The 19,085-nt window shown below is 36.4% G+C and overlaps 1 protein-coding gene across 3 annotated transcripts in view; it reads left to right on the top strand.

The window, feature by feature from the left end:
- Window positions 1–19,085, top strand: part of TAOK3 (TAO kinase 3) — a 179,992-nt gene that overhangs the window by 99,330 nt on the left and 61,577 nt on the right. For all 3 annotated transcript variants that reach the window (XM_045457410.1, XM_045457412.1, XM_045457411.1), the window contains exons 6-9: window positions 2,475–2,520; window positions 3,678–3,774; window positions 6,607–6,720; window positions 8,782–8,873. In XM_045457410.1, the coding sequence (XP_045313366.1) occupies window positions 2,475–2,520; window positions 3,678–3,774; window positions 6,607–6,720; window positions 8,782–8,873 (349 nt within the window). The remainder of the gene's footprint in view (window positions 1–2,474; window positions 2,521–3,677; window positions 3,775–6,606; window positions 6,721–8,781; window positions 8,874–19,085) is intronic.

The following is a 19,085-nucleotide window of genomic DNA, read 5'->3' as shown; positions in this document are numbered from 1 at the left end:
AGGGATTTTAAACATGCAGAATAAATGTTACAAAATTAAGTGGTAAATCTCATGTGTTTCGAGTCTTCAGAAAATCCTCTGAGCTCTTATTTAAAGCCTATTTACTCTGAGATTACATAGAGTGCTAGTAAGCTTGGTTAACTAGTCTCTGTCCACAGTGGATTTGATAGGCTAAATAGAAGGAGCTCATAGGAACTAAACTGCTGGAGACATGCCTACAAACAGCCACAAGACTAATGTGACCAGAAGGAAGAAATAAGGAAGTTAGAAAGCAGACCTAATCATTTAAAAGTAGAGCAACTAGAGCTGTTTAATGTCAGGAGCAAACAACCAGCCACAGTTCAGATGTCCTCGTGTTACCGAATAGTAGGGAAAAGAATGTACGTGACAAAAATATAGACTTAACATGGAATTTTAAAAAATATAACTGTAACTGTAAACATTTTCTCTCCATTTGGTTTTAAAGTTTTATGTTAATATTCTACATACTTAGTTAAAGGAAGTTAGATATGCATACTAATATACTTAGTTTAAGAAACAGAAGCTCAGTCAGCTCGACTTCGGCTCAGGTCACAATCTCACAGCTTGTGAGTTCGAGCCCCGCAGCGGGCTCTGTGCTGACAGCTCAGAGCCTGGAGCCTGCTTCAGATTCTGTGTCCCCCTCTTTCTCTCTGCCCCTCCCCACTCACACACTCTCGATCTCTCAGAAATAAAAATAAACATTAAAAAAAAAGAAAGAAGTACGAACTTCCAGTTATAAAATAATGGTGATAAAAAGTACAGCATAGGCAATATAGTCCATAATATTATAGTAACTTCATATGGTGACAAATAGTAACTACATTTAGGGTGGTGAGCATTTCATAATGTATATAATTGTTGAATCACTGTGAAGTATACCTGAAACCAGTACAATATTGTACATCAACTATACTTCTTTAAAAAATAAATAAAATTAATGTTTCTGATTCTGCTTATTTTAATGTCAAGCAGAAAACTATAATATGTCAAAACTTTAAACACCTACATTTCTCATGTTGTTTTAAATTATTCTGTAATGGAATAATGTTAACCTATTATGTATAGTTATATATTTAATTACATATAGGTATATAAAAATTTAATAATTTAGATATAAACATATAACTATTATACATAATAATATGTAATATGTATGATATGTATTATGTACCTGGAATTACTGGAATTATACAGAAGAATACCAATATATTAATCATATGTAATATATGATTATATACTGTAATAATATATAATATTATGATTATAACATTACGTATCATGTAGTATATAATTTTATCTCTTATTCTTCTAAATTATGTACAAAGTACATAATACATGATTATGTTTTTACCTTAATTTTTTAAATGAAAAGAGCTAATATGTTAATATTGCTTATGTGTAGTTGATGATAGGAAATTTGTATTTCAAAAGGAAAATATGGTGTTTTTGAGAATAAGAAAATAATTTGTAGGAGTGTGTGTGCACATGTGTAGAGATTGGTCACTGAGCACTCATAGGTCTGATCTTGTTTATAAATCAGTAGTCTGGGACACATAAAAAAAAAAATCTAAGATGAGAATAAAAGAATTTTCTCCTTTTTGCTTTTAAAAAGCCTCCCAAGATTGCAAACCCAAAAAGTATCAATAGTATTTTAATAATATTGTTCCAGAAATGTTTTAAGTGAGGTGCGCCTGGGTGGCTCAGTTGGTGAAGCATCTGACTTCGGCTCAGGTCATGATCTCACAGTTCGTGAATTCGCATCAGGCTCTGTGCTGACAGTTTGCAGCTTGGCGCCTGCTTCGGATTCTATATCTCCTTCTCTCTCTGCCCCTTGCCTGCTCACTCTCAGTCTCTTTCAAAAATAAACAATAAAAAGCTTTTTTAAAAAAGAAATGTTTTAAGATAAAAATTTAAATATTCCATGTCAGACTTGCAAGATAAGGTAACGATACATAGCAGGCTACGTCTTTAGATTGAGTTCTAAACAATATTTTCTTGTTTAGAACTGTTTTAAATGTGAAAATAAGAAATTTACTACTTACTGGTTTATTCTATTTAATTAGTATTTCCCAGCATAGGTTATATTGGCTCATATATTTGGTTGCCACTTTCCCCAAGTTACAAAATTTAACTTATACTGCAACCTAGCTACCTTAAAACATTTTGCAACAAGGTAGTTTGGAAACTAGTAAATAAGTGGCAATCTTAGCTTGACCATTTCATGTCCAGTACACTTATAGTGTTAGAACATTGCAGTTCGAAGGAGGAAATAACAAAACTATATGGTAAAAGTTATAAAAATGAGTTAGTGTCAGATGACCAAAATTTAATCCAGGTTCAATTAGGTCAGAATACTTATTCTTCTAGTAGTCTTAGTTTCATGGTTACTTGGTTGGTTTTAGCAGTTTCTTATTAACTGTGATTATTCTGGTTATTATTTTAATCTATTACAGTTGGTGATGGAATATTGCTTAGGCTCAGCCTCTGATTTGTTAGAAGGTAAGAATAAAAGCATTATCCCCTCCTTTCTGTTTTGCCTTGACAAGAATATTATCTACTCCTATGTTAAAGAACAGTTTGGGGTTGCCTGGGTGGCTCAGTCAAGCGGCCAACTCTTGATTTCTGCTCAGGTCATGATCTCTGGGTTAATGGGATTGAGCCCCGCATTGCACTTTGTGCTGAAAGAGTGGAGCCTTGGAGCCTGTTTGGGATATATTCATTCATTCATTCATTCTCTCTCTCTCTCTCTCTCTCCCCTGCTCTGTTCTTTCCTTCCTCCCATCCTCCCTCTCCCCCCCCCCTTGCTCATTCTCTCTCTTGCTTGCTCTCAAAATAAATAAATAAACTTAAAAAGAAGTGCAGTTTGGGCAAAGCAAATGGATGGATGACTTAGACTTAAGGATTGTGTGGATAAGCTGTGCAAACTTTATCTCCACAGTAGCTCAAAGTATCTCAGTAATGATTAGCGACCTCCTACTCTTTAGTTCATGGCCCATCCAGGGCAGGTACTTACTAAAATGTTCAGCTAATGTGATGTAATAAATGTAGCCGAAAGCATCAAATTCATATGTGTGTATGAAAGAGAGGTAAATGGTATCAAATTATACTGATATTTAACTCTTTCAAATATCTTGGCTTAGTTCTCTTCTGCAAATGCTATTGTAACACAGAGACTGTGTTAAAAATTTACATTAAAAAAGAAAACTTTATTCTTATATCATCCTTGATCTCCGAATAGAAATTGCTTATTAGCTGCTTTCACAAATAATGAAAACCTGTAGTTAGAAGAGGTAATTATAGAAGCTCTGTGGAGAGGAGAATAATACAACCTAAAACACTCCAGGCATTTAACATGTCAGAAAGGACTGGTAAATTTGGGCCTGGCCAGTTGGAATCAGTGGTGGCTTTGACTTCAACTGACACATCAATTAATTCATTACGATGACTATTAGTCTTCGTTTTATTTTATTTTAAGCAGTTCATTTGTTTGTTTTTGTACTTGGGTTTCCTGTTATCCAATTACTTACTGCAGTTCTATAGGAGATATATATCCCGTATATTTAGGTGAATGTGTTCCTAAATTGTCATTTGAGAGTACAAGATACTAAGAAGAATGAAACTCATTACTGCTTCTAAATTTTTCTTTCCTTCCTCAGTTCATAAGAAACCACTTCAAGAAGTGGAAATCGCTGCCATTACTCATGGTGCCTTGCAGGGGCTGGCCTACCTGCATTCTCATGCACTGATTCATAGGTAAGATTGGAGACCAGTTACAGGACTGCCTATTCAGGGAATCTTGAAAATTAGCACATGCTCCCCTTTGTAGGGTGTCTGTGGATTTATAGGAAGCAAAGAGATTGCTGCTGCTTCTGGATGTGAGAAGTTGCCAGAATTTAGCTTCTATCTCTGGGTCTCTCCCAGGTTTACCCAAAGACTTGCCTCACCTCTGTTCTATAATTAACTGTTCTCCAGGCAGGATGTTGGGGGGAAATTTGAGGAAGGGCACAGTAATTGTTTGATACTATGCCAAGAAAAAAAATTAGCCTTCCTTGCATATATTTATTTCCTACCTGAGTTTGTTTCCCTCCTTCCTTCCTCCCTTCCTCCCTTCCTCCCTTCCTCCCTTCCTTTATTTATATTTTAAGAGAGAGTGGGGGAGGGACAGAGAGGAGGGGAGAGAGAGAGAGAGAATATGAATCCTAAGCAGCCTCTTCACTCCCAGTGCCCCAGTGCAGGACTCAAACTCACAAACTGTAAGATCATGACCTGAGCCAAAACCAAGACTCAGACGATTAACCCAGTAAGCCACCCAGGGGCCCTTCCTTCTCCTTTTCCTATTGCAAATTAACAAGTCAATCTTAAATAATTATGTGCTGTTTCACCACTTTAAAATATTGTGCATTTCGATACTCCATATAGATATGTAGAAAGATATTATAGTCTTTACCTTGGCAGAAACTGTAACTCTGAGAGATTTAAATAACTGCCCATAGTTTCACAGGTTTTATACAATAAAGATTGAAGCTCAGATTTCCTAACTCTTAATCCAAGGCTTTCCTCTACCTTGTATTTTCTCTACCACAATCCCCCTGTCCTCCCTCCAGTGTACTTCCTGCCACTAACTTCTCCTAACTAAAGATGTTGTTCTTAATCTTTCCTTCTCTCAGTAAAGAATTTCTAGTACAGTTACTTTAATGAAGAGTGGAAGAAGTAGTGAAATATGAGGTAGGTGTAAAGAATCTCAGATGGCTCAAAAGCAAAAGAAAACGCTTTGACATTTACTAGGAAGAAATGAGACTATTACATCATAGGTTCCCCTTTTGCCTGTTTTAATCACCCTAGAGTAGCCGTTACCAGTTACTGGTACCACAAAAGCAGAACTTCCTCAATATAGGCAGACCAAAATCCCTGCTATGAAGTTGGCTTATTTTTAGAAGCGAAGAATGAACTTAACCACACCTAAAAAATATTGGTGAAATAGATTTAGCCATCACATCCATGGATTTGACCAAAAAAAATGTTTTTAATATATATCTTTGGTACCAAAATGTCATTACTGAATGCCAACTTGTCTATATGTGCTTTTGCCGGTTCCCATTTAAAGCCATGGTTCATTTTTTTTTTTTTTTTGTGCCTGTGTTACCAAAATCTGCACATTAATTTAATGTTTTATTTTATATTATACTTTATCTTCCTTAACATATAAAAGAAGTTGAAAAAACAAAAAAGCCTTTTAAAATATGCTTCCTGTTTAAATACCATGTCTCAGATTCTTTATTATTTTGATTTAAAGACAAGTCAGGAGCACCTGTGTGGTCCAGTCTGTTAAGAGCCTCCAACGTCAGCTCAGGTCATGATCTTATAGTTCTTGAGTTCGAGCCCTGTGTCAGGCTCTGTGCTGACAGCGTAGAGCCTGGAGCCTGCTTCAGATTCTGTGTCTCCCTCTCTCTCTGCCCCTCCCCTCATGCTCTGTCTCTATCTCTCAAAAATAAATAAACTTTAAAAGACAAGTCAGTGTTATAACTGAAAGTAATAGAGAAAAGATATTTTTTCTGCTGTTAGAGAAATAATGTTTTTTTTAGTTTTCTCTGCCAACGTCTAATGTCATCGTGAGTAAAGAAACTGAATTTTCAAGAGAAGATTTTTGGAGACATTGTTTTCAAACATTGGAACCTTATCATTTTCACCTTGACATAAGTTGTCCTCATTCTCTCTGCTTTGTCTTTCCACGGCCCATTGATTTATAACTCTTGGTTCCTAATAGTCATCACACCTCATGCTTTTTTTTGAAGAGAATAGAGAGTACATCCACATGTTTTCATTCTAAATTATCATCCTAAACAATGAATTTTTTAAATCATATTTCAAAAACTTTTTGCTGTGTAAAATATCTAATAGATTTAGTAATAACTACTTGCGATTCTTTGTCATAATACAATAGAAATGCAATTTCCTAATCCCTAATCCTTGTTTGTTTTGATCTTTCAGGGTCTTCTTTTTACTGTACAGTGTTATTTTTAAAATAACACCTTCTATATAACATGTACCCTCAAATGCCTTAGAGTTGCAGTTACAATTAAGGCAGAGAGAAAGGGTCACAGGCAAGAAAGAAAAGGTATGTGTGTAGTTGAGGTTTATTGGTAGGTAGATAATAGAGTTATTGAAGGTTTGTTTAGACTCTAAAAACCTTATGTAATTTGGAAAAAAAAAAAAAAAAAGGCAGTTACAAATGGTGCCAATTTTCCCAGCATAAGGAATACTGTTGACGACTGGATCAGCATCTGAGAATATGCTTTTTTGAGTGTAGTAATTGAATGGATTTCCTTGTCTGCCATGTCTCCCTTTTCTCTTTGCATTCCCTCCCTCTAAAGAAAGCTCTACCTTTTAGTAATTACTATGACCTACCTGTAAGTATACCCAGGAATCTGGGCCCCCTTATAACATGCAATAATTACTAAATGCCCTTCTGACAATCTGAGCAAGCTTTTTTTAAATAAACTTTTTGTCTTACTAATTGCATGCTCTGACCTATTCCATAATCAGAGTTGAAAAGTAATTTTCTAACCCTCTTATTTTTTCCTACAGGGATATTAAAGCTGGAAATATTCTTCTAACAGAGCCAGGTCAGGTGAAACTAGCTGATTTTGGATCTGCCTCAATGGCCTCTCCTGCCAACTCCTTTGTGGGCACACCTTACTGGTACGTAGAATTTTAAAACTAGAATTTTAAAACGTGCATACATGAACAAGATGGACTCATAGCACTGGTTTGTTTTGGTTTGGTTTTTTGACAATGTCTCACCATGTGCCCCAAATGAGATTTCATTAAAGAAGGATAGAAAACTCACTAGCAAAAAAAGAAACACTTTTAGTATAAAATTTCCAGTGACTTTAACTTGTTCAAATAAGGTTGATGTCACTGGGTGTAAACTGAGCAGGATTATCAACTCACTGGCCAAGCTCAGGTTTTAGATTTCATTTAAGTTTCTTTTGAACTTTTCTCTTGAGGCAGAATGTCTAGACAAGGACAAGGTATTCTCTTTAACCTCTAACTAGCCAATAAGTAGAAATATTACTTTCTAATGAAAGAAATCCAGGTTCTTGTTTTTGTTTTGTTTTGAATTAATTTATTTAAATTCAAGTTAGCTAACATATGGTGTAGTATCGGTTTCAGGAGTAGAACCCAGTGATTCATCCCAGCAAGTGCCCTCCTTAATGCCCATCATATTTAGCCCATCCCCCCACTCTCCTCCCCTCCAGCAACCCTCAGTTTGTTCTCTGTATTTAAGAATCTGTTATGGTTTGTCTCTCTCTCTCTTTTTATCTTATTTTTCCTTCTCTTCCCCGATGTTGATCTGTTTTGTTTCTTAAATTCCACATGAGTGAAGTCATGTGATATTTGTCTTTCCCTAACTGACTTATTTCGCTTGGCCTAATACCCTGTAGTTCCATCCATGTTGCTGCAAATGGCAAGATTTCATTCTTTTTAATCCCCAAGTAATATTCCATACACACCATATCTTCTTTATCCATTCATGAACATTTGGGCTCTTTCCATAATTTGGCCATTGACAGTGCTGGTATAAACACTGGGGTACATGTACCCCTTTGAATCAGCATTTTTGTATCCTTTGGATAAATACCTAATAGTGCGGTTGCTGGGTCATAGGGTAGTTCTATTTTTAGTTTTTTGAGGAGCCTCCATACTGTGTTGCAGAGTGGCTGCACCAGTTTGCATTCCCACCAACAGTGCCAAAGTGTTCCCCTTTCTCTGCATCCTCACCAACATCTGTTGTTTCCTGAGGTGTTAATATTAGCCATTCTGACAGATGTGGTATCTCATTGTAGGTTTGATCTGATGATGAATGATGTTGATGATGAGTGATGTTGAGCATCTTTTCATGGTGTCTGTTAGCCATCTGTTAGCCAAAGAAAGGTCTTTGGAAAGAAGACATGTCTTCTGCCCATTTCTATCCAACATCTCTAAAGAACTTTGTTAAGTTTCCTGAAACTTTACCTAACTTGTCATTCTGACTTAAAATTTCACCCCCATCTATTCAAGATTCCTTTTCTTCCTTCCACAGATACATTGGAATTTCATTGTACCTTGGAGAATGACTTATATCCCTGGATAATTACTTACCTACTAAAAAAAGTCAGCTACTATTTGAATTTTTTTTCTGTCAATGATCATCAAGTAGCATTTACTAAGCAGCCACTTACACTAACAGAAAACAAAACATTTTAAACTGATAAGGCCCCTCCCCTCCTATGAAAATCCATTATGGACAAACAGTATCCATTACAGTAGCCTGTTTGTTTATTTTCTACATTGTAGTATCTTTGAAATAGCTGATTATATTGTTTTAAATAGCTCCATAAGTATTTTTCCTGTTGTCTATAGTTATTTCTTTAAGTGTTTCATACATATTAATCCTTTACAAATCTTTCTGAGGTAGCTACTAGAATTCTCTCCACATTACAGATGGAAAAAGTGATATACAGGAAGGTTATGTAATTTCGCTGAGATAAAATGATAGTTAATGGTGGAACCAGGATTTTTTAAAAATAATGTGTTCTTTCATGTAAATCATTGAGTATATTGGCTATATTTTGAACAGTGTTTTTCCTAATGATTTGTGTAAGGAAATAATATCCTTATCAGATAAAACTTTAGAATATGCTCAAACAGCTGTTTCACTTTATTAGACGAATTTTGTTTTTAATTTGCAATATGAATTTTGTACGTTGCATTTGCCAGGATGGCTCCAGAGGTGATCTTAGCTATGGACGAAGGACAGTATGATGGGAAAGTTGATATTTGGTCACTTGGAATCACCTGTATTGAATTGGGTGAGTAAAAGAGTTGTTTGTATTATACTTTTGAGAAACACTCCTGATTATGATTATGAATTCATTCATCCATCTATGTATGATTTAATAGGCTACTGTTATATGTGGGCCAGGCACTGTGAATTGTTATATTTTTTCCTATGCTTTTGTATAACATCAGAAGATTGCTTTCTCTCTGCTACATTTGATTATTAACTTAAAAGAGTTTGAGGGATGCCTGGGTGGCTCAGTTGGTTAACCAACTTTGGTTCAGGTCATGATCTCGCGGTTCATGAATTCGAGTCCTGGCTCTGTGCTGACAGCTCAGAGCTTGGAGCCTGCTTTGAATTCTGTGTCTCCCTCTCTTTCTGCCCCTCTCGCACTCATGCTCTGTCTCTCTTTCAAAGATAAACCTCAAAAAAATTTAATTACAAAATAAATACATAAATAAATACACAAATAAATAAAAGAGTTTGAGCATACATAGCAAGTAACAAATGTGGGAATATACAATAGTAATAAGTGTTAATATTTGAAAAATATCCATTCTCCATATCATGAATGATAATTTATGTCCTCCTTCCCAGTAGTAATTTACAGTCCAACTTGTAAAGAGGAAATCTGAAAAAGTAATAGCAGGCTTATCAAAGATCTGACTATAAAATCTATATTTGACCCATTTAAAGAGCAACCTCAGAGACTTCATGTTAGATAGAAGTTAGAAACTCAGATGCCCTCGGCTTTAAAGTTGTTCCCCAAACATTGTTGCATTTATCCATTTATCTAAAATTTTCTAACATGCCACAGATTCTTATTTTTCTGATTGTGTATTTTGAACTTTAGTGTATCTTAAAGTCACCCTTATCCAAAGGTATACTGGCAAATTTATTTATTTATTTATTTTTTTTTTTTATTGTATGAAATTTATTGTCAAATTAGTTTCCATACAACACCCAGTGCTCATCCCAAAAGATGGCCTCTTCAATGCCCATCACCTACCCTACCCCCATCCCCCATCAACCCATCCCCCATCAACCCTCAGTTTGTTCTCAGTTTTTAAGAGTCTCTTATGCTTTGGGTCTCTCTTTCCACTCTAACCTCTTTTTTTTCTTTTTTTTTCCTTCCCCTCCCTCATGGGTTTCTGTTAAGTTTCTCAGGATCCACGTAAGAGTGAAAACACATGGTATCTGTCTTTCTCTGTATGGCTTATTTCACTTAGCATCACATTCTCCAGTTCCATCCACGTTGCTACAAAGGGCCATATTTCATTCTTTCTCATTGCCACGTAGTACTCCATTGTGTATATAAACCACAATTTCTTTATCCATTCATCAGTTGATGGACATTTAGGCTCTTTCCACAATTTGGCTATTGTTGAGAGTGCTGCTATAAACATTGGGGTACAAGTGCCCCTATGCATCAGTACTCCTGTATCCCTTGGGTAAATTCCTAGCAGTGCTACTGCTGGGTCATAAGGTAGGTCTATTTTTAATTTTTTGAGGAACCTCCACACTGTTTTCCAGAGTGGCTGCACCAGTTTGCATTCCCACCAACAGTGCAAGAGGGTTCCCGTTTCTCCACATCCTCTCCAGCATCTGTAGTATCCTGATTTGTTCATTTTGGCCACTCGGACTGGCGTGAGGTGATATCTGAGTGTGGTTTTGATTTGTATTTCCCTGATGAGGAACGACGTTGAGCATCTTTTCATGTGCCTGTTGGCCATCCGGATGTCTTCTTTAGAGAAGTGTCTATTCATGTTTTCCGCCCACTTCTTCACTGGATTATTTGTTTTTCGGGTGTGGAGTTTGGTGAGCTCTTTATAGATTTTGGATACTAGCCCTTTGTCCGATATATCATTTGCAAATATCTTTTCCCATTCCGTTGGTTGCCTTTTAGTTTTGTTGATTGTTTCCTTTGCTGTGCAGAAGCTTTTTATCTTCATGAGGTCCCAATAATTCATTTTTGCTTTTAATTCCCTTGCCTTTGGGGATGTGTCAAGTAAGAAATTGCTGTGGCTGAGGTCAGAGGGGTCTTTTCCTGCTTTCTTCTCTAGGGTTTTGATGGTTTCCTGTCTCACATTCAAGTCCTTTGTCCATTTTGAGTTAATTTTTGTGAATGGTGCAAGAAAGTGGTCTGGTTTCATTCTTCTGCATGTTGCTGTCCTATACTGGCAAATTTAACCAATGGTTCTCAGGTGGTGGGGGAGGGGGAGATTGGGTTACTGTGGAGTTGGAGAAAGGTATGCCCATTTGACCTTCGGGAGACCAGTGAGAGCTGGCTCCAGCACAAGACTGACTTTATCTAGATTTTTTTAATTTAAAATTTATATAAATACCTTTACTTTTTTAACATTTGTTTTTAAAAATTTCTTCATCTAGTTTTGTTTTGTTTTGGTTTTTGGTTTTGGTTATTTTCCTCCATTCTGGTATCCAAATTGATCCTGTAAGAATTTCTGAGTTCCAGTTTGATTCTCAGACTATAGTTTTATTTTTCCTAAAATGTTTGGCTTGTGAAGACAACTTGAGATACTTGGTATTCCATGTCCCAACTGCTTCATTGACCCCTTCCTTGAAAAAAGAAACATATGATAAATATACATGACTTGTCTCTTTTTTTTAACCTTAAGGAAATATTAATTTTTTTAAAAAACTGAATCATGGAAGAGAGAATATGTACTTAATTTTGAAAAAATACGTAACATTCACATGGTTTGTAAATCAAAAAATATATAAAGACATGCAGTGAAAGAACTTCTTCAACCTCTGGCCCTATTTCCCCATTTCCTTTCCCACCTCTGCCAGTACACACGGGACACCGTTACTAATTTCTTGTATATCTTTCCAGAGTTTCTTTACAAATGTACAAACAAATATAGATATACATCTATTATATTCCTTTTCCCACCCAAATTAACATATGAGTGGTACTTTGATTTTTCACTTAACGACATCTTGGAGATCTGTTTTATATTAGTAACTTAAACCTGTTTTTCATTTTTCACTGTATCATCTTACTCCACTATTAAGGATATACCATAGTCAATTTGACTGGTCCTCTGTTAAAGGATATTGAGGAAATATATTTCTTCTTTACATTCTAGTATTGTGTTATTCTCTCTTCCACTGAAAGGGAAATTAACCTAATTTATTCACAATGATGGCAAGGGGGGACTCAGAAATGTATGCATACTTTAAATGGGACACCTGATGCACTTCCAACAATAGTATGTAGAACTTGACAAAGTAGTCCTCAAAGTCATAGGGCCAAAACTAGCCTAGACAATTTTGAAGACGTAGAATTTGGACAGAAAAATCACTGTGCCAAAATCCATACCATCATAATTATTTTTTTTTTAAGTTTTTTTTTAAGTTTTTTTTTTTTCAACGTTTATTTATTTTTGGGACAGAGAGAGACAGAGCATGAACGGGGGAGGGGCAGAGAGAGAGGGAGACACAGAATCGGAAACAGGCTCCAGGCTCTGAGCCATCAGCCCAGAGCCCGACGCGGGGCTCGAACTCACGGACCGCGAGATCGTGACCTGGCTGAAGTCGGACGCTCAACCGACTGCGCCACCCAGGCGCCCCTCATGCCTGCCTTTTAAACTGACATTTGAAGAAGGAAGATTTCCCAAAGAAACACACTTCAGAGCCTCCTTTCAAGAATCCCATGGTGCTATATAACACTGTGTCCCATAATAAGAGGATACAGGTGAAGCTTTGGCCCTGCCCGTGGCACTCAGAGCATTCATTCCTCTAGTTGTCTCTAAGGGATCTTGTAAAATCTTGAAGCTTTTCTAAAAGCGACGGAAGTTTAAATTGTGATAACGTAGAAAATATTGCCATGGCTGGGGTATGCCCTCTGAGGGCAGGAGCATTATTCAAACCTGCCTTCCTGAGCCTTTTGCAGGAATAAGTACAAAGCAACCACTGGGGAGTTGTTAAGGGTATAATAGCACTAAACCGAGGCTTTCTTGGTATAAACTTGATGTAAGGGCAAAAGAATTAGAAAAGGGAGTGACTTTCACGCCACGCGTGACGTGAAGCCTGAAGTTGGACGCTTAACCGACTGCGCCACCCAGGCGCCCCCATACCATCATAATTAAATCAATACAGTGTCAATGTAGGGAGAGACTAATATCCAATAGAACAGACAATAAAACCTAATTATATAAATTAGTATGTCAACTATACTCAAAAAGTATAGATACATGAAATACTTAAAACATGGCATGTCATACAATAAGCACTATCTAGGGGCGCCTGACTGGCTCAGTCGGTTGGGCGTCCAACTTCGGCTCAGGTCATGATCTCACGGTTCGTGGGTTCGAGCCCCGCATCGGGTTCTGTGCTGACAGCTCGGAGCCTGGAGCCTGCTTCTGATTCTGTGTCTCCCTCTCCCTCTGCCCCTCCCCTGCTCATGCTCTGTCTCTCTCTGTCTCTCAAAAATAAATAAATGTAAAAAAAAAAAAAATTTAAATAAGCACTATATAAATGTAATTATTGTTACTGTTGTTACTATAGGAGTATACACCTTTATGGGTGTGGGAATAATTTTTCTAAAAGTATTTTGAAAACAGTGACAAATATGATAACTTTTAGTACTTTGAAATACAAAGCTATGTAAGGTACAAAAATTAAAAGACAAGCCAGAGGCTAATAGAAAGTAGTTAAAACATATCTAACCAACAGAGTATTGGTCCAGAACATATAAAGACCTCTTATAATTTCTTTATCACATTTCTTTATCAAAAATAAAAAAGGGGCACCTGGGTGGCTCAGTCAGTGAAGCATCTGACTTCAGCTCAGGTTATGACCTCACAGTTTGTGAGTTCAAGCCCTACATCAGGCTCTCTGCTGTCAGCTGAGAGCCCATTTCAGATCCTCTTGTGTCTCTCTCCCCCTTCCTCTCTCTCTCAAAAATTAATAAACATAAAATAAATGAATAAATAAAAGGACAAACAGCCAGTAGAAAAATGGGCAAAGAACATAATCAGCCAGTTCATTGAAAAGGAAATCTAAATGGACATCAAACCTTCAAAGGTACTGAGACTCACTAGTAATAAGGGAGATGCAAGTTAAAACCCTTTCACATTTATCAGACTGGCAAAAGTTCTTGAGTCTGAGGATAATAAATTTGGGGAAGCTGCTAAGGAAACAGCAACGCACACACTATTGGTAGAAATGTAAATTGGTATAATGACTTTGGAATATAAATTGGCAACATCTAGTAAAGTTGATGAGGGGCAGTCTCAGTGACCCAACATTTCACTTCTAAGCATATTCCTTAAATAAATATTTACGCACGTGCACTGGAAATGTGTACGATAATGCAAGCTGGTGTAGAAGCTAGAAAATGTTGACACTAATTCTGAATTCTTACCCAGTGAGGAATGGATAAATTAATTATGGAATGCTCTATCACAGTTAAGGATGAACTGGATCTACATGTATCATCATAGATAAATCTCAAAATCATAACATTGAATATTTAACAAACAAAGTTGCAGAAGTATAGGTACAGTATGATGCCAATTATGAAAGTTTTATAAACACTTTATATTGTTTATGAGTGTGTATTAGTATACATATACTAATAAAACATAAGAACATAGATGTAAAATGTAACTTGAGAATAGAAAATTCTCTGGAAGGAGGAGGGAGAATAAAGATATATCTACTTTCTTACTTTATTTGGAAAAAAAAACAAATATGGCAAAATACTGATAAATCTAAATGGTAGGTGTCATAATCTGCATGTTTTTACATATTTGAAATATTAAAGAATTTAACTTTTTAAAAACGAGAAATTAAATTCCTTTGATTAAACAACAACAACAACCCTACCCTCTGCCTAGCATGGAGTTAGCAGTATAGAGTACATTTCAAAATTAGACACCCTGGATTTGAATTTTGGCTTCGCCAACACTTAGTGGGCAGGACCACCCCATGTGCTACACATAACACCAGCGGGCATTCACATAGTCTAGGATGTGGATGACACCTTTCGGAGTTGCATAACGTGTTCATCCTGAGTGTGAGAGCCTGAACAGCTTTCTTAACTTCCTTGAGCCTCAGTTTCTCATGTAAGTGAAAATAACAATATTTATCAATAGATGTTGCAGGACTTGAGTAAAGTAACACATGTAAAGTGTTTAGCATAATGCCTGGCACATAGCAAATGCTCAATAACAGCTAATGGCATTCGTACGTAGGATTATTCCTTTTTTTGTCATTTATAGTCCAAAGTGAACCAAAATTATACTTAAAACACTGAAACCGGGGGCGCCTGGGTGGCGCAGTCGGTTAAGCGTCCGACTTCAGCCAGGTCACGATCTCGCGGTCCGGGAGTTCAAGCCCCGTGTCAGGCTCTGGGCTGATGGCTCAGAGCCTGGAGCCTGTTTCCGATTCTGTGTCTCCCTCTCTCTCTGCCCCTCTCCCGTTCATGCTCTGTCTCTCTCTGTCCCAAAAATAAATAAACGTTGAAAAAAAAATTAAAAAAAAATAAAACACTGAAACCGTAGCAGCATCTCCTCAGTTATGAAAATTTAAGAGGATGTACTACCCAAGTTGAATTTCACAGCTTATTAGCGTCCACCCATTGTTTTTACAATTTTTTTTCTTACCATAACCTTTCTAAATGTAGTATAGATTCTACCCTTTCCAGCCTTCTTAAATAAAGCAAACAGAATATACCCTTTTATGATAATTCAGGATCACCATTACATCAGTTTTTGTACTATGTAGATGTAGTAATGACTGAAGTTTCAAACAGAAGTTCACACTGGGTGAAACAAATAGTCATCCCAGGAGATGCTTCTAGTACTTTCTCTCTTGAGAGAGGCCCTGGTTTGTGCTTAATTTTTGATTTTATTTTTTTATAAAAATGAATTAAAGTATGTATGAAAACACTGTCTCTGTATCAGCCTAACTTTGATTGCCTTTTATAAAATGAACTACACTTACAAGCATAGACTTTGGTCAGACAAACTTGAGTTCTAATTCTAGCTCTGCCATTTCTTAGTTGCGTGACTTTGGTCAAATTGTTTGAACTCTCTATGAAATTTGTGTAATAAGATCTCCTACCTTACTAGAATTGTCTGGATTAAATGAAAATCTGAATTTAAAGTTCTTCTTATTATAATCTGTATATACTGTACTCAATAAATGTTGGCCATTATCAACGCAATCATGATATATGTCATATTTCATCCAAGATTTTAATTGACATTTTAACATCTCTTTAAAACTGGTGGTTATTTTACAGGTAATCGCATTTTATAATTATAATTGGCAACATTTTTCCCCAAGTTATACATAAAACAGTGTACGTTTTATAGTCAGTAGCATCTTAGATTCAGAGAAAAATGGTAGTACCTGCTCAGTTAATATTCATTAAGTAGAATTGTTACCAAGGACATTTAACTTATCAACAATTATTCAAAATGTATTATATTGCTAGTGCAATAGACCATTCAAGTACCTTTTTGACAGCTTTGCTATATATCTCCTTAGCATTAATCTTGTTAATGCATATATAAAAGAAGAGTATTTTTTTACATGAAAAAAAAAAGACCAAATTGCTGCATATAAAACTGGAAGCTAATGATTTTTCCAAGTTTTCTGTATGTTTGCAATACTTTAAATTGTACTTTTAATATTGAAATTACCTTGAAACTTGTGGATAATGTTGTACCCTTTCCTTATGACATTACTTCTATAATACTGCATTTTTTTTTCAAAGCTCCCTAATTTGTAATTTAAATTGCTAGGGTAACATCACAAAGGAGGAAGATGATAATGTTACCGGCACTGTCCCTTTTTCCTGGATCAAGCTCTACAGTTCCATAGTGGTGAAGCCTATTCTATAAATTATCTTTTGCTAAATTAATTTTCCACTGAGAGAACTAGTTACATGCAAGAATCTTCTGAAAACCTTGGACACTGAAATTGGCCAGTCAGCAAAAATTTTATTTTTCAAGATTATTTCAAGAGAAGTTAATATGATGTTCATTTGTTTAACCTACAGATGCTTAACTTAGTTTACCTATAGAGGTTATGATAGAAGCTGGCAAATGGTCCATTAGCCTCGTCAGGGCATTTATTGTGCTCAGAAATGAATTCTCCAGGAAAACAAAACAAAACAAACCCCCAAAACATGTCTTTATGTAGGTTTTTTGCCTGGACTTTTCTTCTTCCATGTTAGCCACTCATTGTTTATCTGTTGATAAATGAATGTTGTGATGGCTGTTAGGGGAAGGCAGGCATATTTACTCTTCTGAAGCTGTTGCTGCTGCTTTTTTTTTTTTTTTTTAATTTTAAAGTTTATTTATTTAGTTAAGTTTATCCATTTTTAAGTAATCTTCACACCCAGTGTCGGGCATGAACTCACAACTTTGAGATCGAGAGCCACAGACTCCTCTGACCAAGCCAGCCAGGACCCCTCCCACCTTTTTTTTTTTTTTTAATCCCAGTACAATCTATCATAAAATGCACCAGGTTGTCAAAAAGACACTGAGACCTAGTGAAAATAACACATTTCTTGGATTCTTACAAGGTGGGTTGAAATCCCAATTTAGCCACTTACTATGTGACTTAGTTTCATTATTCAGACTAGCTGAACCTCAGTTTCTTTAGTTGGAAAATAATGCTTGGAATGATCACGCTTACCTTGCCGAGCTATCGTGAGAATTACGACCGACAGCAATGAGTGCCTGACATGTAGTAGGGGTTCAGTAAGTGGTAGTAACTATTGTTATCACTAATTATTATGTTTTTCAGGCACATTGGTTTGTAAGAAACCTGTTGCCACAAAAGCTTGACCATTGTCTTTAAATAGAAATCACTATTTTTTTCTTTTAGTTAATACACCTTTTTTAGGATTCCACCCTCCTCCCTTCTTTTGAGAAGATATGAATTACATATCACAAGGTGGCTTCAAAAGCACTCCTAATTCCTATTTTGCTGCTTATGTGGAAGATCGTATGCAGACTATTATATTCTATAGTAAAGGGTTGACAGACTTTCTGTAGAGGACCAGATAATAAGTGTTTTAGGCTTTGCAGACCATACATTCTCTGTCATAACAACTCAACTCTGCTGTTGAGCATAATAACAGCCATAGACAATATGTTTATAAATGAATGTGGCTGTAGTTCAATAAAACTACATAAACAGGCTTCTAGGTGAATCTGGCCCGCAGGCCATAGTTTCCCAACCCTTGCTCTATAGTATGCTGGCTTAGCAATGAATCCTGTCACCATGGCCCAGAGGATTTATGTAGCACATCTAGCAAAGGACTTGAGCATAGCTGAGGCCATTTGAAACTAGTATTTAGCAAATGCTTCTCAGACCATGGAACTATGTTGTGTGTTTAGAGTACCTGTGGTCATGTGCTTCTAACTACTAAAGCTATTCTACCATTGTGTGGCTGGGTGTTGTCTTGTGTTGTTCACAATGGAGTGTTGGCTACTTATGGCCTCACCATTCCCTCTTCATTTCCAAGCTACTGCCTTTCTTGTCATTGCTGGATTGGGTTTTGTTGTTGTTTTTTGTTCCTTCATCCTCTTTCCAAATTCCTGTTCTTTCTTTAGTCCCCCTTCCTGGCTCTTTCTCCTGTGCAATTCAGTGTTCTTCTTAGCAGCTTGAATTTTATATCTTTTGCCATTTAGTGAGAAGGTTCCTATCCTTCTGGCAGTGAATGAAGCCATCACATAGCGTCTGATGGAAGCCCCAAGACTTAGTCGCTCCTCAGTCATTTTTGTGACTTCTTGCTGCCCAAGATTATTTGCTGACAAAGTTTCTTCCTTGCTTTAATTTGCCTTACCTTCATTTATTTATTCTATGGGTATTTTTGAACCACCAAAAATAGATACCAGGTGCTATGCTTAGCAGTGGGAATGTGAAGATGAATATAGTAGGCATTGTCCTTGTCCTCATGAAGCTTAGCAGAAAGGACCGACATTACATAAAGAATTACACAAATAATTATGGTTGTGGTCCATAGTAGAAAGGAAAAACATAATTTGCAGTAACAGAATCTAATAGTCTGAGAAGTCAGAGAAGGCTTCCCTGAGGAAGTGCTTACAAGCGTATAATAATCCCTGAATAAATATTTATGAAATGAATGCAAAATGCAGTTATATTTAAGGTGAAGTCTGAAAGGTTGGCAACAATTAACCAGATAAAGTTGAGGGAATGAAAGTGAGAGGGGAGTCCAGACAGAGGAGGCAGTATG

This window comes from Leopardus geoffroyi, chromosome D3 (genome assembly GCF_018350155.1).
Source record: "Leopardus geoffroyi isolate Oge1 chromosome D3, O.geoffroyi_Oge1_pat1.0, whole genome shotgun sequence".
Taxonomy (NCBI): Eukaryota; Metazoa; Chordata; class Mammalia; order Carnivora; family Felidae; genus Leopardus; species Leopardus geoffroyi.
Note: the sequence above shows the minus strand (reverse complement) of the source record. Positions and strands in the feature narration are given on the sequence as shown.